The sequence below is a fragment of the Macrobrachium nipponense genome, chromosome 43 (assembly GCF_015104395.2).
Source record: "Macrobrachium nipponense isolate FS-2020 chromosome 43, ASM1510439v2, whole genome shotgun sequence".
NCBI classification, from domain to species: domain Eukaryota; kingdom Metazoa; phylum Arthropoda; class Malacostraca; order Decapoda; family Palaemonidae; genus Macrobrachium; species Macrobrachium nipponense.
In genome coordinates, this window is record NC_061104.1 from 27,430,479 (window position 1) to 27,454,569 (window position 24,091).

The following is a 24,091-nucleotide window of genomic DNA, read 5'->3' on the forward strand; positions in this document are numbered from 1 at the left end:
CAACAACCAAGAAGTGATCAGCAAGTCCTCTGTGCTCCAATGGTGGCCAGATTCCATCTGTTTTGGGAAATGTGGAAAAAAAGAGGTGCAGAATAGTGGATCGTTCAAGTCCTCAAAGAGGGCTATTCTATTCCCTTTAGGAAAAAAACTCCTTTAAGTCAAGAGTCCCATCGCCTTGATGGTATGTTCCAAAAACTCAGAGAAGCTTTTTGCCCTCTTGGAGGAAGTTTCCGCACTCACTTATTTCCAAGAACGCAATGGAGCCTGTAGAAGACAAGTCGTTGGAGGGGTTCAGGAGGATGGAGGTCGGTCCTGAACATGAATGCTCTGAATTTCTTTATTCACAAAATGAAATTCAGAATGGAAACCAACCATTCCATTCTGGCATCCATTCTCCAGGGGGACTCCAGGGGGACTGGATGGTGTTAGTAGATATGCATGACGCATATTTCCATGTCCCATTCATCCTTCATTAAGGAAATCTTTAAGGTTTGTTTTCCAGGACTGAGTCTTCCAGTTCCAAGCCCTGTGCTTCAGACTGTTGACTGCCCCCAAAGTCTCCACACACCTAGCTCCCCAAACAGGTTGGCTTCATCTGATTGAGATCAATATTATCCTTTATTTGGATGATTGGCTCCTTCGATCAACAACAGGACCAATGCACGGAGGACCCTCACAAGACTCTTCAATTAGCCCAAGAATTGGGTATTCTTGTAAACTTGCAAAAGTCCCAGCTGGTAACATCTCAAGACAATAGTGATGTAGGCATTACGCTGAACTTTTGAGTTTTTTGGGCTTTTCCATCCCCCAAGAGAGTGGAATCCTACCTCAAGACAATAGACGAATTCCCGTCTCTTCGGTCATGCACAGCAAACAAATGGATGATTCTGCTCAGAATGTTGCCTCCATAGAACAGTTTTTTATCACTCAGAAACTTCACATGAGAGTTCTGCAATGCTACCTCAGCTGGGACAGAAAGAAATATCCAGACTCTTTCATCATGCCAATTTCTCTGGAGATCAAACAACACCTGCTTTGGTGGCAGTCAGAAGACCAGTTGTTGGAGGGAAAGTCGCTGTTAGTTCGGAAACCAGACCCCAGCTTTTAGTCAGATCCGTCAGACGTAGGATGGGGAGCTCAATTGGAGAACAGGGAAGTGGTCAAAAGAACAGTTGAGAGACCACATAAATGTCAAAGAGGTGAAAGCAATTCATTTAGGGCTGCAGGCCTTTGCTTCAGAAGTAGCGGGGGAAGACTGTTGCTGTGTACTCCGACAAAACAGCTCTTGCATACATTGCCAAATAAGGGGCAACACATTCCTTCTCCTTGTGCATGACAACCAGAGATCTGCAAGTTTGGGAGAATCAGAATAGAACTTCAGTTGTAATGAGGTTCGTACAGGGAAGAAAGAACATCCTGGCAGACAAGATCAATTCATTCCGACGGACTGGATGCTGAATTAGTTGGTCTGTCAACAACTTTGATAAGTTATGGGGAATCTCCCATAATAGATCTTTTCTCGACTTCCAAAAATCGTCACCTTCTCTGTTCTGCTCTCCAGTGTGAGATCCTCTAGCATGAGCAATGGATGCCATGCCACAGGACAAGTAAAACAATCATCTGTACGCATTCCCACCTTTTGTGATGGTAAGAGACGTCCTGAACAAATTCAAGTCAATGCTCATCTCAGTGTTCTGACAAAGAGGCTTGTATCTCACTAATAATCAAGATATTGCTGATCTTACAAAGTCCTTTGACACTTGCAAACCCAAGGAGTCTGATTTGCAATGGCTCTCAGGATCCACTTTTGAACTACTTAGTTTGATGTCTTTCAGCAACTAGACAAGAAGACGTTATTCTTGACTACACTAGCAACCGCCAATAGAATCAGCGAGATTCAAAAGATTGTTAAAAGGGTAGGCTTCCCTCAAGGTCATGCAATTTGCTTATACACTTTGGGATTCCTGGCAAAGAACGAATCATTGGCAAAACCGTGGCCTCGTTCTTTCAGTATTAAAAATCTAAGTTTTACATTAGGGTTTGACAATGAAGGAAGAGTACTCTGTCCAGTAAGAGCTCTTAAGTTCTATCTCCACAGAACTGAGAAGATCCGAGGAACCTCCAGTAATTTGTGGTGCTCAGTAAAAGACTCATGCTCTCTCTTTTTTTTAAGAGATTTAATAAGAGTCAAATCGGAGTAAACTTCTTCCAATTTTTGAAGTCAGAGCACATGATATTAGAGCTGTAGCTATGTCCTTAGCCTTCAAGCACAAAGTCTCGTTATCTTCTATCATCCAAGTGACATATTGGAGGTGTAAATCAGCGTTTGCGGTGTTCTACATGAAAGAAATAGAAACTAAATTTAGTGACTGCAGTACCTTAGGCCCTTTGGCAGTAGCGGGCATGGTATTTGGGGCAGATCCGCAGTAAGTATACCGTTCTTCCTATCTCATCACCTTATTAGAAGTTGTCGAGTTATTAGGGAGTCTGAGGGTACTGTGTGCCTGGATATCCTCCAGCTATAGTTTTTAATGGATGGGTATTGGTGTACTATTGGTGTTTTTTAAATCATTTGGTGTAGGTGATTTGTTTTTCTGGTTATTTGTAAAATGGTACTGTGCCCTGGGCATGGGCAAAATTTTATGCTTTATTAGCATTTAAGAGTACTCCTTCGCTGAAAGCTCCCACTCTCGTAGTAGGCGACCCTTGGCTACACGGCCACTCTTCTACAATGTAAGATGAGTGCCAACCAGATCCAGTACAGTAACTTCCTTCAGCAGCTCTTACAGGTAAGGAACAACAAACATTTTTACCAATGCTGGCAAGTTTTCTATACTCAAATGTCACATTACCTGATATTTTGTGAATAGAACATGTCGTTGCATCCCATCTGTCAAATTTATTACATTTCTTAATATTTTGGGAATAGAATAGTATGTCCTTGCATCCCATCTGTCAATGTGGGAATCAGCTATGTAATTACCTGGTAAGTTAGATATACAAAAGGGGCATTTTTGTACATGAACTTCCCTGCCAGATATATACTTAGCTTAGGTCTCTGACGTCACGACAGAAAATTCAAAACTCGTGGCACACGCTACAGGTAGGTCAGGTGATCTACTTTACCCGCCGCTGGGAGGCGGGTGTAAGAACCAGTCCCCCTTTCTTGTCAGATTATTTTCTGTCGCCGGCTGGACAACACCTGTTGTTCAGTCCTTACGATAGTTAAAATTCGTTCTCGTTGCCGACGATTTGGATTTTGGTGAAGTACCCTTTGTTTGTTGCTTGGCATACGCTTTTTGGACTGTGTTTTTTTATTTTTCTTTTGGATTTCTCTTACAATTTCTATAATCATGGATGATTCTGAAGTTAAGAAACCTAGTTTATTTAGGGTTTGTTCAGAGAAGGAATGTAAAGTTAGGCTTCCTAAAGCTGCATTAGATCCTCACTCGGTATGTGCGTCTTGTAGAGGGAATGAATGCTCTTTTATTAACCCTTGCAAAGAGTGTGAAAATTTGGATGAGGATGGTTGGAAGGTTCTTTCTCCTTATGTGAGAAAGTTAGAGAAGGATAGGGTGCGCAAGGCTTCTTCAAAGAGTTCTAGTAGATCGAGGGTGAGTGAAGTTGACGCTGAGAATCCTGTAGTAGAAGTAGTTCCTTCTCCAGTTTCAGCCCCTGCGCCCAGCTTTGAACCCGAAGATTCGTTTTCGGAAGTTGCTTCTGGGAGAGCCTCGATCAGGAGTAAGGAGAGCCTCGCTCGCTCTCGACAAGAGTAAGAGTGATGATAGTGCAAGTGATCAGTGCAGTGCCCCTAGTGCAGTGGAGGGTGCGTCTGACCGGCTCACTAACGCTTCCAGGCCTAGACCTCTTCCAGACTCCCAGACCCAGTGGAGGAGGAAAGTCGAAAGCCGCAGGAAGGTTAGGGAGAACCCCCACCGGTCAGGCGTCCCCTCGGCAGTTCCTGTTGCTCGTTCCCAGGCTGCCTTGGATCGAACCAAGAAGGAGTTATTGCGCCAGTGCTTCTCGTCATCTTCGTCGCCTTCTCCTCAGCGTAGATGAGCGCCTCGGAGTCGTCTCGCCCTCTCAAGAGGCCCTGGAAGGATCCTTGCGCCCTTCCTTCCAGCCCCGAATCCTTCGCGGAAGAGCCAGCAAGTGTGAAACGCAAGAGAACCAAGATTTCGTCCGGTTACGCTTCTCCTGTTCGCTCTCGGACTTCGTCCCCTGTAGAGGAGTTTAAGAGATCTCCTGCGCGTATCCTGGCGGGTCTGCAGGCGCAGATTGCGGCTTTAGCGGAGTCTATTGCCGGGACTTCTCATCGTCGGAAGGACGCCTCACTTCCGGTGAAGAAGTCTAAGAACGTTCCTTCGGCTAAATCTCCTTTGGCTAGAGAAGCTTTTGAGCCTGTTAGTAGGAGGTCAGAAGTGCAGGCTGGAGCTCGGGATCTTTCTCCGAGTAGGCTCTCCTCTCTTCCCAGCAAGAGTTGTGAGCATGTAAGGCGTAAGGAGCCAGACAGGCTCTCTCCTCAGGATTTCCGCTCCTCTTCAGTTTAGGTCGTCCAAAGAGCCTCGTTTTCGTCAGGAGCGAAGGAAGAGTTCTTCGCCTGGTGGCCACTCTCCTTTTGACGGACGCTCGGAGCCTAGTAGGCGTCAAGAGCCTAGTAGGCGTCAAGAGCCTAGTAGGCGCCAAGAGCCTAGTAGGCGCCAAGAGCCTGGTAGGCGGCAACGGAAGCTTTCTCCTCCGTTAGATCACTCCCGATTGGATAGGCGCTCAGAGCCTTGTAAGCGCCGCGCTTCTGACAGGGATTCATCTGTGGATGTTTTCCTCTCCCCGTGGCAGGCGTCAAGAGCCTGGCAGGGGTTTTGAGCTCAATAGGCATCAAGAGCCTGGCAGGCGTATTGAGGATGGCAGGCGCCAAGAGCCTAGCAGGCGCAGAGAGCCTGATAGGCGCTCTCCCTTATCCAGACGCTCTTCTGTGGAGTTAGAATCTGTTTCCGACAGACGGGCCTCCACTTGTAGGCGCTCTCCTAGTAGGCGCTCCCCAAGTAGGCTCTCTCCTGGGAGGCGCTCTCATAGTAGGGTGGGGGCTCTCTCCTGGGAGCGCTCTCAAAGTAGGCGCTCTCCTGGTAGGCCGCTCTCCTGGTAGGCGCTCTCCTGGTGGCGCTCCTCCTAGTAGGCGCTCTCCAACTAGGCGCTCTCCTAGTAGCTCTCTCCTGGGAGGCGCTCTCATAGTAGGCGCTTCCTGGTAGGCGCTCCCCGTGTAAGCGCTCTCCCAGTGGTTTTTCTCCCAGTAGGCGCTCTCCGAACAGGCGCTCTCCAAGGATTAGCTCTCCTCCGGGCAGTAGAGCTCTAGACGTCATTCTTCGGAAGAATTTGTTGGTGATTCGGAGGAGGATTTGCCCAAGGATGCTTCGGTTTCTTCGTATAAGAGACTTACAGACCTCCTCTTGCAAGATTTTGGGGAGTCTCTTTCGGCCGTTGCTCCTCCGTCTCCTCCGTCCTTATTTTCAACGACCAATACGGCTAAGAAGTCTTCAGTCGTTAAGATGAAGCCTACAGTGTCTATGAAGAAGGCTCTGAAAAAACTTTGACGACTGGTTGCTTTCAAAAGAAGAGAAAGGCAAGACAGTTTTTTTCTTTTCCCCCGTCCAAGCTGGACGGGTAAGATGGGGTTCTGGTACGAGTCAGGAGAGCCCGTTGGGTCTAACTCTTCCCTCTTCTGCAGACTCGGACTTCTCTTCGTTGGTTGATTCCGCACGTCGCTCGGCGCTGAATTCTGCGAAGACGACGTGGGGTATGAGCAAGTTGGATCACCTTCTGAAGGGAATGTTCAGAGTCTTAGAAGTTTTTAACTTTCTTGACTGGACCCTTGGAGTGTTGGCTAAGAGGACTCAAGAGCAAGACACTCTTTCGCCTGAAGACCTCCACGCAGTTCTGTCTTGCATGGACAAGGCAGTGAGAGACGGTTCCGGGGAAAGGGTTGCTTCACTTTTTGGTGCAGGAGTGGTAAAGAAGAGGGCCGTTTTCTGCTCTTTTCTTACCAAGGCGGTTTCTCACGCACAGAGAGCTTCCTTGCTGTATTCACAGCTTTCCCGCAACTCTTCCCCAAGAAGACTATTAATGATATCTCCAGCTCGTTATCAGCAAAAGCGACGCAGGATATGCTAGCTCGCTCGGCTAGAATTCCGAAACCTTCGTTTCAACAGAAGACGAAGAAAGAGGCTCAAAGTAGGCAAGAACCCTTTCGAGGAGGACCTTCGTCTCGCTCTTCTTCCTCCAGAGGTTCGAGACCACCTAGAAGAGGAAGGACCTTCTCCCGGTCTATTAGGGCCAAGAAGTAGTTCGTGTGTCCTCCAGACAACTGTGGGTGCCAGACTTCTGAACTTTGCAGATGTCTGGGCACAAAGGGGGCGGACAACTGGTCCCTCGCGATCATCAAGAGGGGATACCTCATTCCCTTTATCTCGAGACCACCCTTGACCACCACTCCAAGGGCACTGGTGGCCAAATACAAAGACCCACTAATGAATCAAGCCCTTGCTCTAGCGGTAGAGCTGATGTTAGAGAAAGAGTCAATAGAGATGGTTCAGGACCCTCTTTCAGCGGGGTTCTACAAACCGTCTGTTCCTAGTTCCCAAGAACTCAGGAGGATGGAGACCGGTTCTGACGTGAGCGCCCTGAATGTCTTTGTGAAGAAGAGGAAGTTCGCTATGGAGACGACGTCATCAGTCTTAGCAGCTCTTTGTCCCTTGGGGGACTGGATGGTGTCGCTGGACCTTCAGGACGCTTACTTCCATGTACCGATCCATCCTTCTTCTCGCAAATTTCTCAGATTCATTGTGGGGGAGGGAACGTTTTTCAGTTCAGGGCCTTATGCTTCGGCCTTTCCACGGCCCCCAAGTATTCACAGGACTGATGAAGAACGTTGCCCAGTGGCTTCATCTCGAGGAGTGAGGATTTCCCTCTACTTGGACGATTGGCTTATCAGGGCCAAATCCAAGGAGAAATGTCTGGAGGACTTACGAGTGACGTTGGATCTAGCAGCTTCTCTGGGTTTGCTAGTGAATTTCGAGAAGTCACAGCTAATCCCCAGTCAAGAGCGTATCTATCTGGGGATTCTGATGGCTTCTCAGGTTTTTCGGGCGTATCAGTCCCCACAGAGAGGATGACCCGAGGTTTGGAGAAGGTAGCAATCTTCTAGAGAAAGATGTATGCACAGCGAGGGAGTGGATGAGTCTGTTGGGGACACACTCCTCGCTGGAGCAATTCGTTTCTCTAGGAAGGTTGCACCTCAGACCCCTACAGTTCTTCCTGACGAGGAACTGGGATCGGAAATATCAAGGTCTGGACTTTGCGTTCAAGATTTCGCAAGAGATAAAGGAGGATCTACGTTGGTGGCTAAACTCTCTATTGTTCAAGGAAGGCCTTTCCTTGCAGGTTCGGAACCCCAACCTAGTGTTGTATGCAGACGCTTCGGACAAGGGTTGGGGAGCTACTCTCGGGTCGAGAGAAGTGTCAGGCACCTGGATGGGGGATCAGGTGTCCTGGCACATCAACAAGGAGCAGCTAACAGCGATTTGGTTAGCTCTCAAGACCTTCGAACCCCTCGTAAAAGGGAAATATGTTCAGATCAACTCCGACAAACACTACAGCCCTGGCTTACATTCGGAAACAGGGGGGGTGACTCACTCTTTCTCCCTGTACGAGACAGCGAGATCGCTCCTCTGTGGTCAGAGGAAAGAACATAAGGCTTCTCACCAGGTTCGTACAGGGAGAAAGAAATGTCAGAGCGGATCTGCTAAGCAGAAGGAATCAAGTCCTTCCCTCAGAGTGGACTCTGCACGCGGACGTATGCCAGGAGCTGTGGAGGACGTGGGGCAGGCCCCATCTCGATCATTTGCGACCTCCAGGAATGCGCGAATAGATCTATACTGCTCCCCTATTGCAGACCCAAGAGCAGTGGCAATAGATGCATTCCTGATGGATTGGAGGAATCTGGATCTTTACGCGTTCCCGCCTTTCAAGATTATAGGGGAAACGTTAAGGAAATTCGCAGCGTCAGAGGGAGCAAGGATGACGTTGATAGCTCCGTTCTGGCCCGCCCACGACTGGTTCACAGAGGTACTGGAATGGCTGGTGGATGTCCCAAGATCCCTACCTCTAAGAGTCGATCTGCTCAAACAGCCCCACTTCGACAGGTTTCACAAAAACCTCCCCGCTCTCAGTCTGACTGGATTCAGACTATCAAGAGTCTCGTCAGAGCTAAGGGCTTTTCGGCAAAGTCTGAAGGGCTATTGCCAATGCACGTAGACCTTCCACATCTAGAGTCTACCAGTCGAAGTGGGATGTTTTTCGACGCTGGTGCAGGACTCATAAAGTTTCCTCCTCCAGTACCTCTGTGACTCAGATAGCAGATTTCCTTATCTTCCTGAGGGAAAAATGTGGGTTGGTTGTCTCCACCATCAAGGGATACAGGAGCATGCTTTCCTCAGTTTTTCATCATAGAGGATTTAAACATATCTGAGGACAAGGACCTCCATGATTTAATCAGATCGTTTGAAACGGTTAAAAGAACCTCCTCCTTAGTGCTAGCTGGAATCTAGATGTCGTGCTGCTCTTCCTGAGGTCCTCAAGGTTCGAACCTCCCCATGCGGCTCGTTCAGAGACCCCTTCCGATGAAGACTCTTTTTCTCTGTGCGTTAGCGTCAGCGAAGAGGGTCAGCGAGCTGCAGGCTCTGGAAGGTGAGGTAGGTTTCCAAGGAGGCTCCGCGGTTTGCTCTTTTCTTCCGGCTTTCCTAGCCAAGAATGGAAAACCCTTCTTCGCCGTGGCCCAGGAGCTTCGAAATCAAAAGCTTATCCTCCTTAGTTGGGACAGAAGAGGAGAGATCTCTTGCCCGGTGAGAAGCCTGAAATATTATCTTCAGAGGAAGAAAAGACTTGCTGCTAATGAGAGCAATCTCTGGTGCTCTGTAAGGGACCCCAGTAGGCCCTTATCTAAAATGCACTCTCATTCATTATCAGGAATGTTATTAGAGAAGCACACACTTCTTGCAATCAGCAACAGTTTAACCTTCTGAAAGTCAGGCGCACGAAGTATGGGCCATCGCCGACGTCTTTGGGCTTTCAAGAAGAATTTGTTCTTACAAAACCTTATGAAGGCCACTTTTTGGAGGTGTGCATCAGTCTTCTCTAATCACTACCTAAAGGACGTATCGATTACGTATGATAAGTGTTTGGGCTAGGCCCTTACGTATCGGCGGATTCAGTGCTGGGGCAGGGAGCTGAAACACATCCTTTTTAATCCTTTTTCCCTGTTAGTTTTAAGTTTGAGTTTTTTGGTTGTACGAAGGAGGTTGCAGGAGGCAAAGCTCCTTCTTTCGTATACTAATGTTAGTATTTGGTTAGGTGATCGGTTGTGCTTGAGGCTCCTTGCAATTGGTAGTGATAGGCTCTGGCATGTAGCGGGTTGATCCCCATTGACCAGATCCTGCTTGGATTCTGCCAAGTAAGTGGACTCAGTTCCCATTGGTAGACCCAAAGAGTTCTTCATCCATAGGTTCACGCCCTCGCTGAGACTCTTTTTAGGCAACGCAGACTAATAGACAGTAACTATCAAAAGTCTTCTGCCTAAATCAGGTAAGAACCAGAGGTTTTTATATTATGTATTCCTTTAACATGGTGTGTCCCCACTTTCTAAGTAAGTATGTGTCTCTTTCCCTCCACCAAGGGTGTCAATCAGCTAAGTATATGTCTGGCAGGGAAGTTCATGTACAAAATGATATTGTTAGTATACAATAAAGTTTTGTACATACTTACCTGGCAGATATATACGATTGATGGCCCGCCCAGCCTCCCCTCAGGAGACAGGTGGAAGAAAATAACCTGACAAGAAAGGGGACTGGTTCTTACACCCGCCTCCCAGTGGCGGGTAAAGTAGATCACCTGACCTACCTGTAGCGTGTGCCGCGAGTTTTGAATTTTCTGTCGTGACTTTCAGAGACCTAAGCTAAGTATATATCTGCCAGGTAAGTATGTACAAAACTTTATTGTATACTAACAATATCATTTTTATAATAGAATAACTTTTTGTACACATATATGTACCTACTTACCAGGTAATTCAGATTTGAGGCTCACCCACCTCCCTTTGCAAGAACATGGGGCATAAACAAATTGTCAGGTCTTTGCCAAGTTGTTCCTCTCTCCCCTGGTAGTGAGTGGGGCTATTTCAACACCAAAACAAAAGGATCGCTACCACGGATTTCAAATTTTAGCTGCCGTTAGGTAGAAACTATAGCTACGTAATTACCTGGTAAATATATACGAAAAAATTATTTTATTATAAAAATGTCAATTTAGCTGCTGATACTAGAAACTGATAGCTATGCAATTACTTGGTAAGTAAATATAAAACTTTATTTTATTAAAAAGATGTCATTTAATTGTTTTATTTCAATATTTTCACATACAAAGTTTTAATTATACACAGTGTACTAGAAACTTGGTCATTATAGCATTTTCCTTACTATAAGTCAGAATTTCATATAGCAGATGTGTTTCAAAGTGGTTTAGGTACAAAGGCAAGATTGTTCATAAGTATGGCCTTTATTATGGAACTGTTACATAGGTTGTCAAGATATTAAACTCAACTTTGTTTGTAAACAGAAATTTAAGATAGTTGGTTGTAGTTGCTGCACTGTTTATATGATAAAACCCTCTAAATCTGTCAGACAGTTATGGTAATGTATGTATTTTCTTAATAGTTTGTAAGAGTAACTTTTAAGTTCTGACTGGGTATAATCCTGCCATACAACAGGTATATAGGTCATTTTCACAAAGAAAAATTATTTGGTGTGAAAAATTAGCTTATCTTTACTACATGTTTCATATAAATGGACTATGTTATCAGTTATGAGTTTGCAGTATATTTGAGTATTTCATATGGTAGGTCTCTAGGTTGTCATAGTTTTAGATAGCCTATTCTGTGGCCCATATATGAATGCAGGATTTTTAGAAAATAGAACAGGGCTTTAGCCAGTTTTTATGATCAGGAATTTAGTTACTTTTTCAACATTATAAAGTGAAACAAGAAAATATTGTATTTATCTTTTTAAAAATGCCACACAAGTGACTGTAATTATAATTAGTAGCATTTTTAGTAGTTTTAAATTTGTGCAGTTCAAGTGCCTGGTTTTACTTAAAAAGAGATTATTATGCTGTACTCAGTTCTACCTCATTGTAGGTGACTATAAATATTGAAATTATGCATTTTGTCTACTTACATTTTGGTGCACATATTCTCGCTGTGAAAATGGATTCAAAAGATGAGGACTACTCATCTAAGATCTCTTTAATTTCCAGATCTGAAGCTTCATCTGCAAAGTACAGATTATGGAAACTTCTTAGCAAATGAAGCATCACCTCTCCAAGTATCTGTCATTGATGACAAACTGAGAGACAAGTTGGTGACTGAATTCCAGCATTTACGTACTCATGCAGTGGAACCATTGGCTACATTCCTGGACTACATTACTTATGGGTTTGTATGGTGTTCTGTTGAGTAATTTCATCATCTTGCCATAAATTTGTCTTTAATTGCTTAACAAGTAATTTTGTAGAGCTTATTGTGATGCATCTTTTTTTTTTAGGTAATTCCAAGGATGTTAGCATCATTACACAGTACATATAGTGTAATGAAGGTGCCATACCTGTTGTACAGTATATATTGCTAACAGTTAGTGTGGTACTGGAATGGTAATGTGTATTCTTTCATTGTGAAAACCCCTTATTTTACTTAGGCCATATGCTTTAACAATGTGATGTTATCTGACTAGTTCTTCATTTAAAGAATGTGGATCTCTCTTCATTATGGGAAGTTTCTTTGCTTCTCAAGAATTTTGATCAGTCCTGTTTCCAAGAGATCTCAAACCTCCAAATTGGGACCTGACCATGGTGCTCAGCAGTCTTACCCGCCTTCCATGTGAACCCTTGCGAGGTTCAGGAGACAGGAAAATAATCCCCTAGATGGTTTTCTTACCGACCTTGGCTTCTTCAAACAGGGTCGGTGAATTGCATGGACTCTCTTTTATTGTTAAACCTACGCCTACGAGGGGTTGGAGTTCTGTAGCCTTTGAATTTTTCCCAAAATTTGTAGTTAAAACTTAGTCCCTCTATTCATGGTGACAGATTTGAGTCTTTCTCTATCCCCTCTTTGTTGGTGATGACTCAGACGAATTACTGTTATGGCCTATCAGGGTGCTGCATAGCTATTTACAAGGGACTCAGCATCTCAGACCTGATAGCCAAAGCCAGAACAAGAGAGAAGTGTCCAAGAATACTAGTACAGCAGTACCTCGTTTGTCAAATGTTTCTTATGTCGAACTTTCTGTTCTTCGAACAGTTTTTGAGAAAATTTTGCATCACTTGTTGAACAAATCATACAGCACTACCTCATTTGTCAACTGTTTATGTCGAATATTCCGTTTTTCGAACAAAGTTTTTGAGAAAATTTTGTATAATTTGTTGAACAAATACTTATACTTCGAACTGACTGATTAACTTGTTTATACTGTACTTGTATTCGATGGCCAACTGTGTCCTACAAGAAAAACTGTACATATTAACATGTTTTTTCCTTCACAATATAGAGTTTAAAAATAACCATATCCAACAAAATAAATAAAAGAATAAAGCGTTCAATATAAAATTTAGTAAAAAAGATGTACAATACGTCACCAAGGTGACGTCACTTACTTCTGACTTGAGACTGAATGAGGGAGCGTTGATTTTGTAGAGGAGAGAAGGAGAAGAGAATTAAAATATTACTGTATGTATGTAAAAGGATTAGCAATTTACATAAAAAAGGTAATTTCACAATAGATTTAAGGCAATAAAATATTAAAACAATCTTATGCAGTTCAGAAACAATACAAATTTTAAAAAACAGTCTAGATTGAGCCAATGACCAGTGTGCTGAGTGAGACAATATAGTGATAACCATATTCAACAAAGCAGTAAAGGAAAGAATGAAGCTTTTCACAATAAAATTTAGCATAAACAACGAACAAAACCATACATCGTTGCGGTGATGCGCAGCTAACTTGGGATAGAGAGAGGGAGCATTTACATTTTTGAGGAATAATGAATGAATGATTTTAAATTATCAGGTGTTGTGATATTGTTGAGGAAAGAAGGCACAGTTAAATCTTTACTATAAGTATGTAAAAGCAGTACCAATTCACATAAGAGAATAAAATATTATTTCACAATAAATTTAACATAAGGATATAACATGAAAACAATCAAATGCAATACAGTAACAAAACATAAAAAAAGTCTTACTTGAGCCAGTGTTTGGTGTGCTGAGTGAGATGATAGAGAGGCGAGGGAAAGGGCAGTGGTGGGTTATTGGGTGGGAGAGATGGGATTTTGCTTTGCACTAACTTACCAGCTGGGCTGGGATGATTATTCGTCCGTTTCTTTCACTTACACTGCCCAAATCACTTCTTTTTGTTACAGTAATATACCTATCTAGTGACAATTGCTTTTTACCATTTTTTATCACTGTAAAAGTAACTCAGCTCCATAATAAACTCATTGGCGTGCCTTTGATTGTTTGTTTAAATGTCTTCCTTGGGAAAAGTTGTTTAATTTCTCTTTCCTGTTCTTACTTGCATTCTTTACTTATTACATATTTGTTTGCAGAATCTTCATGATTATTTTAAATTCTGCCATTTGCCGACAGTAAGCTGATGTATTGTGGCATAATTATTTTTTTTTTTTTTTTTTTTTTTTTTTTTTTTTTTTTTTTTTTTTGCACATAAGATCCAAGTGTAAATACATCAACGATGATACATGCTGATTACACACTCTCTCTCTCTCTCTCTCTCTCTCTCTCTCTCTCTCTCTCTCTCTCTCTCTCTCTCTCTCTCAGACACAATCGGACGTACACACTATCAATTCCTTTGATTATCCTTTTGAAATGTGAATAAAGTTGATTTTCTTATCAATCTTTGCCTACTGCAACCATTTCAGTTTCCTCGAAGGGTTCCCATCTCTCCTCGCTACATCTCAGCTGGCTGCGTGCCATTACACCAAACAGTTCGTGAATTGTACACGGAAACAAAATTTTTCAAAAATTTTACTTCATGTAATGTACTGTTTTATTTCCACTATTAATTTAAATTTTTAACACATTAATAAGAGGAAAAAATTTTATAATTGGGCCTTTTTTTGGTTGGCTGGAACAAATTATTCTGATTCCCTTTCTTTCTTACGAGGAAATTTGTTTTATATTTTGAACTAATCGCATTTCAACCAGCCTTCTGAGGCAGATTAAGTTCAAAGTCTGAGGTTCTACTGTATCTCCTTTTGGTTATGTGAAGGGATTAGACAAACTTACACCTCTGCTTCACATTCTGTTACCGATACGGTGCATGCAAGAGCACATGATGGTAGGGGTCTAGGCCCTACCATTGCTTTCAAGAAGAACTTGTCGATTCACAAGATTCTGAAAGCAGGTACCTGGTTTTGCCAAACCACCTTTCCATCCTTCTATCTGTGGGACATTGCCCACAGGTCCTTGGACACTTTTTCCTTGGGTCTGATGGTGGCTGCTCAAGTTGTGTAGCTCATCCAGTGCCCCTGATGGGACAGTTTAGTATCTTACCTACGATGTTGAATATGAAAGTGAGAGTGAATGAGATGACTAGTCTTCTTCCTTTCTCTTTCTTCTCTACCTGCAGGCAGTAGAGGGAATAATTCCATCATATGCTGGAACTGGTTAGGTTCAGGTAAGCAATTTTGCATTCTATAAAGTTTTATACAGGTAGTGCTCGAGTTACGATAATTCATTTTACAATAATCCGATTTTACGATGGGGTTAGCAATTAATACTGATACGACAATATTTTTTAAATAATTTAAAATTTCGCTTGTAACGGGTGCAGCCCAGCAACATATAACCAGGCAGCAAGAGAGACAGACCAAATTACAATAGCCTAACTTTATCCCATCTTCTAGTTAGATAAGTAAAAAAATAGCAAATGAGAATTATAAAAGTTTTGTTTTAATGTTTTACTCGTTGGTAAATGTGTACAGTCGTGAACAACCGAACGAGAAAGAACGTTTTGCTAAGTACAACTGAATTGGGTAACAACATCCATTTGGTTTGTATTTCAACCATCGTACGATAGTAAACAATTAGCACAGTTATGTTTAAGTGACGTTATGTATAATAGGACTGAAATATTTTTAGGTAATAACTTTGTTCGCTATAGATCGAAGATCAGCAAGGAAACATACTGTTAAATTTAAACAAAGTTGTAGCTGAAGCTGAGAACACTTTTTGAGCCGTTAATGACTTAATGTGCATCGGTAACAAAGAGAAAACTCCCGTCAACTTATCCGATCAAACACAACTGTAGATAAAGTTGAGAGTGAATCTTTTTAATCAAAACTTCAGGTCTTGAAAGAATACAGTTTACTGCTGTTTTTACGCCGATAAAAGATAAATAACGTAACGGTAAAGTTCGTACTACGAAGGAATCAAGTGAAAATAGCGAACTGAATCACATAAATTTCCTTACACAGTAAACATGCCCACAAAGTCTCATATAAGTAAAGTATCTAGATATTCTTTTGTGCTAGCTAGAAGCAAAACATTTCTCTCCGAATTGAGTTAAATACAACGAAATAAACTCTTATTCACCATCAGCTGATTTCCAAACCAGAACATTGACCGCTTTGTTAGTATTTTATACAATACGTAATATGAGAATACATACAATATACGTAATAGGGTAGAGTAATGTATAATTTTTAAAAGATTCATGGAAAAGATGCATTTTCATTATGTTTTTATTCCATAATTATTTGTATGTAGGCGTCAACAGCCTGATAGGTATCGCTCAATCATGCTGATATTGGTCTGAATCTGAGTCCGATTTACCGTGTTACTATATGTCATTGTATACGCTAGGCTAACTTATTAATGTTATTCAATTTCTCTTAGTACTGAATTTTCATGAGCCAATATGCATTGAACCTAGAGAATTAGCTGAAATTAATAATTACTATGCTGTATATGTATAAGTATACTGTGTAGTGTAGGGTACGCTACCCTATATGTAAAGATGGTACTGATTACCCTAATGTAGGCTAGGCTATATTCGAGATATGATTTTTTCGACATACGATGAATTTTTCGGAACCTAACTCCTCGTAAGTAGGAGAATACCTGTATGTTTGTTCCTACACAATGCAAATTCTTTATAGAAGAAAGTCTCATCCCTCTGTCTTACAAGGGGAGAGTGGAGTTGGCAACGAACAAAATTAGTTGAAAGATAAAAAACTGAAACTGCATTTTTAGCAGAAAAGCAAAGAAAATTGTTTGGAAATGCTGGCCAAGAGGTGAACAGTGCTCACCTCTGCAGAAACTTGGTGATTGAATGGAGTTCTAGGGGCCTAGGAATCTCCCCATGCATGTGCAGAGGAGAATGCTGCTGTCTTCTGTATTTCAGAGGGATCATAGTAGCTAAATGATTTTGTGACAATGACAAGAGCTAATTATAAGTACCAGTGATAGGTTTGGTGTGAAACAAATACTATATGATTCAGTCTCAAGTTTTACTTGTTGTAATATGATGTTATAAGATGGATTTCATACAATGTATTTTCTCCTTTCTTTTTACTTAAAAATGATCTTGATCACTTGGATGTAATTGTTTTTTTTTAGTCCTTGTAGTTTAGCTTGTTGGTATTTTCTCTTAGAGTAGGCGTATGTCTTCTTAATACTCATCTTGTGAAATATTTTTCATTTTCCACAGATACATGATTGATAACATTGTACTTCTCATCACCGGAGCTCTGCATCAACGACCCATTTCTGAACTTATGCCTAAGTGTCATCCACTTGGAACTTTTGAACAGATTGAGGCTATTAACGTTGCCTCTACTAGTTCTGAGCTTTACAATGCTGTACTTGTTGACACCCCTCTTGGTAAGTACAATACAGTCACCACCCTACTTATGAACATTCATAGATATGAACACAAGGTCAAATATTTCTCTGAGCAAATATTCTTCTAGTATGAATTTTTGCAAAGCTCAGAAGAACATAAGGAAGAAGAGGTACCATACCTGTTTCTTTAGCTCTATCCCTGATTATCCCTGGTATTCCCACAGTTAACTACCTTGTATTCTTCTTACAATTACAAGAATGGTAGTAGTTCATACTCATAAAATATTCTTACTTATTTCTATCTTTATAATTTAACTCCTTCTGTAATGAACTCCCATTTTCTATAGTTCCTTTCCCCATAGGAAACATTGACAGGTACACAATCCTTTATCTGAAATTCTAAAAACTGAAAAATCTAGAAACCAAAAACATTTTGTGGAGAGTAGAGCATCAATTTGTACAGTTGGTAGTTTGGCTTCCTAATGGCTGACTTGAGTCATTCAGGTGTTTGCTGCTACTCTGATTATTTTCCTTACCAAATCCCAAGATCTGACCTTAGAAAATTCAAAGATTAACAAAAAAACCAGCAGGTATTACAATTAGTTACAAGGATTAGGATGTTTCAAAGATTTATTAGTCCATCTGAGAAGACATCATGTGCTCACTTATCTCTAGGAGCAGGTTTTACTGTTCATTCACAGTGTTCTATTGATTTTGTCTAGCTTTCTTTTAAACTCTTCCACACTGTTGCTGTTTACAACTTCTGGTGGCAGTTTCTTCCATGTGTCACATATCTTGTATGTAAAGAAGTTCCCACAGTGAGATGTGTCGTATCTCTTCAGTTCTAGTTTCCATCCATTATTTCTTGTCTGGTTGTCATTTTTTCATTTAATGTAAATGGGTTACTGTCTACTTTTGTTTTGCCTTTCAGTAGTTTGGATGTTTCGATTAGTTGTCCTGGCAATCTCGTGTTTCAAGCCATACATGTTCAGGCTCTCTAGTCGTTTTTGGTAACCTATTTGCCTGATGGATAGAATTAACTTTGTGGCTCTTGCTTGTACGCCTTCTAGTCTATTTATGTCCTTTCTTAGTGTTGGTGACCAAAACTTTACGGCATATTCAAGATGAGGTCTAACTATTGATGTGTAGAGCTGCAGCACCGTTTCTTTGTTTCTGTATTTGAACTGTCTCTTTATATATCCCACTAGTTTGTGTGCCTTCTTTTCAGCTTTTATGCACTGTTTTGTGGATTTTAGGGCCATGGTAATAATGACTCCAGGGTCCTCTCTTTGTTCCACATTTTTAATATCATTCCCAAGCAGCATGAAGTTGGCAGGGTTGTTAGTTCCTATTTGTAACACTTTACACTTATCCAAGTTAAAAGGCATTTGCCATCTTTTTGACCACTACTATTTTCTTTAGATCATTTCTTAAACTTTCTACTGTCTCAGGGTCTACATCATTTACACCTATTTTGGTGTCATCTGTAAATTTGGCTATCCTGCTAATTAATCCTACATCATTGTCATTAATATACAGTAAATAAAAAACAAGAGCGAGCCAAGGACAGAATCCTGAGGAACTCCACTTGTCACATCTGCCCATTCTGATTCTTCACCGTTTATTACGACTCTGTTTTTTATTAGTTAGCCAGTCTTCGATCCAGTCTGCTGTGTCTCCCACAATTCGTAAAGCTCTAACTTTTGTCATTAGTTTCTTGTGTGGAACTTTGTCAAAGGCCATTTGGAAATCTTAATTAGAGCATATCTATTGCTCTACGTACTACTGTCATAAATACCAAGCATGTTATAGAAAACTCCAAGAAGTTTGATGGGCAGGATCTGTTTTGTCTGAAGCCTTGTTGACCATTTAACAACAGGTTGTTTCTATCAATGTGATCCATATAGTGCATTCATGTTCATAATGTTCTAAAAAATTTAATGTACAGGTACTAATACATCTTAGGAAGACAAAAAAATTTTTGTCAGACATGTGGACTATAAAGGTTGTGACCAGCAGGTAAACAGAAATGGATTAACATTCCTTGAGAGATTAAAGAGATTAATTTGTTTTGAAGTGATGTCAATGCAGTGTTAGTAAATATCTTAGGAAGCAAAAAAAATAAATGCTTGTGTTGCTGAAGAATTTCTGAACCAACAATTTTGCACTCAAAGTAATGAGAAGGACTTCATTCTATTCTTCATGCAATCAGTAAAATACAAACACTATTAAAAACTATTTAATGTATTCAAAACACACACATACGTCATCGTCAACTTCATATGAGCAAAACGTTCTTTCTCAGACAGAATACAGCTAAAACCTGATTGGCTGGCATGTTGCCATGGAGATCTGTATCCAGTGACTCCTCTACTTCTGTTCTATTTATAGACGTATGTTGTGACATCATTAGATTTTTAACGTTACCATGATCGTGATTATTTTCATAGGCACAGGAGGTGGGATTTATTTGCGGGGCCACACCGCCGAGTTTTTTCAAATTGCCATATATCTGTGTAATAAACACCAAGCAGCTGTTAAATTATGTATAGTAGTAGCAAAACCATGTAGCTACTATTCTAATCTTCATTCAGAGTGTTCATGCATACATCTTATGCATTTTAAAAGTACCAAAATACTCAAATACAATAAAATGCAGGGCAACTTTTAAAATCTTATGCTACTCATAAAGAAGCATAGCATCAACAGATTATTTTTCATGATATATGGCATGAATAACAGATTACCAACTACACATAAAAAAAAATATAAAAATACAAATGAAAATCTGTATTACACTGGTACAGGTTATAGCGTACGTATTTTGGGATAAATTAGAACATAAATTATCTTCCTATTTCTACGTACCAAACACATAAATGATTATTCATAATGCTAATTGAATTGTTGAAGTGATAGAAACTTATTTAAATAGCCGATAAATAGCCCCTGGATGTGGTGGTCCAAACACTAGCAGAGTTTGTGGGAAATTTGTTTACAGTTGGAGATTCCCACCTCCTCCATTGCCAGCAAGGATGAAAAAACAGGAGTCTTGTATTCATAGCAGTCACCACCCTACTTATGAATAAGTTATGTTCCGGACAGCCATTCGTATCTCGAATGGTTCGTAAGTTGGTTTTTAATATATACATAGTGCATAATTTTTGTAAGTTTACATTCCTGAGTCATCTCGGCAGTCTAAGATTCTACGTAGTAGTAGTAAGATGAAGACAAAGAGTGAGGCTTAGCCTTAAAGGAATGAACCATTGACTAAGTAGAGTGTTACAGGGCTCAGGGTATGCAGGAAACAAGGAGAGAATATGATGGTTAGCAACAGTGTAGAGTTTACCATGATAAGTAGGAGCTAAAAACAAATCCATGCAATGTAAAAACACCATACAAACAAACAAACAAAAAAAGCAAATACCAAGGTAAACAGGATTGGGAAGAGGTCATACCTTGATGTATAGATTGCCGAGCTTTGCTGTAAATTTTTAATGGGGTGATCATAGGAACTACAGTGACACTAGTACTTTAATCGAGCTGCAATTTGCAAATTATATTTTTTCTGAGAATTACCTCCCTTTTAGTTTTTTCCCCCCCTAATGTAGGATCTTTAAATTTGCCTTGCTCCTATTTTCAGTAGTACTCATTTAAGACCATAATTTGAGCCAACTATTTTAGAGTTGAACATGTTTCAGTTTTTGCGTAAGTTATATTTGAAAGATGATAATAATGTTTCAGTAACAGGTTAACAAGAGGCTTGTTATCTCTAGATAATGAGCAGACTAGCCATATATAGCTTCTGATAACTCAGTGCCTCATTGTGTTTTAAATGCATTCCTGGTCTCATTGTTTAAGTGAATGGATTGATATTCTGTATTACAGTTTGCTGGGAAACCATGTAGGCTGTATATTAATAGGACTCCTTTGTGTATTCCTCATTGATTATTATGTCCAGATGCAGTATTAATTAGGATTTGATAAAACTTTTTTTATGCTTTTTGCTTGGAGCTGTACTATTGAAGATTTATTTATACCATATATACTAAACCATTTTAAACTTGCAGCTGACTTCTTTGGGGAGTGCATTAGTGAACAAGATTTAGATGAACTTAACATTGAAATCATCCGTAACACCTTATACAAGGCATACCTGGAATCTTTTTATAGTTATTGCAAGTCTTTAGGAGGAACTACTGCTGAAGTCATGTGTGAGATCTTGGCTGTAAGTGTGTAATATGGGTTATGTATTATTGTATGATGCTTTACTTTGCAGCTGATGCACTGTTGATATTTTGAATACATAGTCATTGATTTTTTTATAATTTTGCAAAAGTTTTAGTGAAATGCTTTTGATTTTTATTAATGTCCATGTTTTTGGATGATAATACATAATTGAATTTCTGTATTTATATGATTACTATTTTTTGTTGGCAACAGTTTGAGGCAGACAGGAGAGCATTTATTATCACACTGAACAGCTTTGGAACCGAGTTGACCAATGAAGATCGTAAGAAACTTTACCCTCAGTGCGGGAAACTGTACCCTGATGGATTAGCTGCCCTGGCACGTGCTGATGATCCCGAGAATGTCAAACAAGTGGCTGAGTTTTACACTGTGAGTACTTTTTCAGGTTTAAAGGTTGAATTAAGCTTCTTAGAATTATGGTTATTTAGTAGTCCAGATTACTTGTATTACAATAGGGGGTGTATGGTGATACATACCTCTGCTCAGCTTATTATGGCATCATCATACATACTAGTGCACTTGCGCTCTTTTTTGGTAATATACCACCCTCCTAATTTGTGAGTTTCCACATACGAAAGGTGATGGTTTGTGTCTCCATAGGGACAAATACCCAATTTTTAAAGGAATGGGTAATTTTCCTAGGTATACAAACTGTACTCTTTCATATTGAAGGAAATCCTCCTCTGCCTCCCTTTTTCTTCTGTCAGGGTTGCATATCTTGTCAAAAGTCCAGTGGGGAAATCGCTATGAAAGGGCATACATCCTCTCTCTCCCTTTCCATGGATATCTCTCCATCTCTCTTCTTAGTTGGTAAATGGGCTGGGTCCAGCATGTGTGCTGGAAGGTACTCCACCCATGAAAGGTTATGGTTTGTATAAGGGAAATACAAATAACTTAAAATTTTATATATAAATAACTTACCAAGTAATTACATAGCTATTGGTTCTTAACCTATGGCAGCTTAAAAATTAAAAATTTGTATGGTGACGCTTCTATCATTAGTGTGTAAGTAACAAGGTCCTGCCCACTATTCAGACTTGAGAGACCAAACTAACAAAGAGCTCAATTCGTTTCCTGCCAGCTTCCAATTAACATCAGGAGTTTTCTGCATCTACTTCATTGCTTTTCTGGTATTTATTTGCCCAATCTTTGTTTTAGTATGGTCAGAATTTGTTGTTGTGGCTTTCATTCATCAGATGATTATTTTTTGGTTACCCATAGGAATTTCTTTAGTTTGCATTTTGGATACTAGATCATCTGGCATTCGCTTCTGTTCAGAGGGTTGTAAAACTAGATTTGCCAAGTTTTCTTATGATTCTCATTCTAACTGTACAGGCAGTCCTCAGTTATTGGTGGGGGTTCTCAGCGGGGTGCTGATAAGCAAAAACCACCTTAAACCGAAACTTGGCAATTTATGGTGCTTATGGCACAGGTAACCAGTTAATGGTACTTCTTTTAGCTATGTTATGGCGCCATAAATTGCCAATTTTACGGTGCTAGACAATTGCCATAAAACCGGATCGCCATTAACGAAGTCCGTCAATTACTGGGGACTGCCTGTACTCAGTGTAGGGAACAGGAATGTAGTAAGGATAATACTTGCCCAAAGTGCCAGGATTGGGAGGATAAAAATGGAAGACATTAAAATCCCATTTAGAAAGGACTTGATATAGAAAGAGGAAGGCAGCCTCTAGGGCTGAGAATAGGGCTTGTACAGAATCTACTCCTTTTCCTAATATAGTGGATAATAAAACTGTTACTCCTCCTATTCCTCCTACTTCTCCTATCATGAGTCATCCTACTTTATCCACTTACTCCTGATCCAGGTTCCCACGATTCCGCTCTCCACACCATTGCCAGCCTCGACTAGAGGTTTGATCGTAAGTTTGAATTTTTATCCAATACTCTTATAGAACAGGGTCTGCAATTAATCTCTTATAGAGAAAAATGTGCATAGTGAAAGTGCAGTGAGAAGTGACATTGTTTTGAATGCTGAGGAGGTGGCTGTCAGTCCCACCAGTGCTCCTAGACAAAGGCCTCTATTCCACTCCCCTGCCCCAGGCAGAAAACATACCCGAGGTCCAAGGGAGGCTACTGGGGTTTGCCTATGGACAATGGCCCCCGCTGTCGAGCCTGTAATTCGTTCACAGACTTCGACAAAAAGTCATTGGAACGGAGTTTCAGTGCATCAACTTTCATCAGAGTCAAACTCTTCCAACCCGGTCAAGAACTGCGCGTATCGCTATTCCGTGTAGTTGCGCCCTCTCAAGAGCCATGCAGAACATGGTGATTCCTCTCCTCTTGCAATCAAGAGTTACAGGGAGGCTAGCCCGCAGCGTTCCTGCAGCTTTCAGGATCAGTCTGCTTCTCTTACACGTCCTCATCATTGGTTGGGACATGGTCTTGAGCGCCCAGTTTATCCCACAAGCGGCCGACTTCCGATGTCTGGCGCCCGCATTCTCATACCAGACTTCCGCTTTCGAGTGCCCGGCGCCAACTTCCAAACAGCCAGCGCCAACTTACAAGCACCCAGCATCAACTTCCAAACACCCACCCATTCGCAAGCTTCCAAACACACCCAGTGCCAACTTCCAAACACCCAGCACCAACTTCGAGCACCCGACACCAACTTCTGAGCGGCCAGCGCCAACTACTAAGTGCCTGCTTGCAACTTCCGGATGCCCAACTTATGATCATAGCTTTCGCCTCCTTTGGTTCAGAAGGATAATTCGTTAGCTCCACTCGGTCAGTTGTCAGAGCTTATGGGTTTCTTGAAGCGAACTGCAACAGCTCCCAAAACTTAAGACAAGTCTTTGTCTTCTAGCTCTTCAGAGGAAGAAGTTGTTCAGGATTCAACCCCATTTTTGCATACTTGTCTGTTTT

At 41.1% G+C, this 24,091-nt stretch overlaps 1 protein-coding gene across 1 annotated transcript in view; it reads left to right on the forward strand.

Moving 5' to 3' along the window:
* LOC135213605 (V-type proton ATPase subunit d 1-like) overlaps positions 1–24,091 on the forward strand; it is a 49,327-nt gene that overhangs the window by 19,573 nt on the left and 5,663 nt on the right. The window contains exons 3-6 of the mRNA XM_064247627.1: positions 11,359–11,536; positions 16,824–16,996; positions 21,028–21,185; positions 21,401–21,577. Coding sequence (XP_064103697.1) covers positions 11,359–11,536; positions 16,824–16,996; positions 21,028–21,185; positions 21,401–21,577 — 686 coding nt within the window. The remainder of the gene's footprint in view (positions 1–11,358; positions 11,537–16,823; positions 16,997–21,027; positions 21,186–21,400; positions 21,578–24,091) is intronic.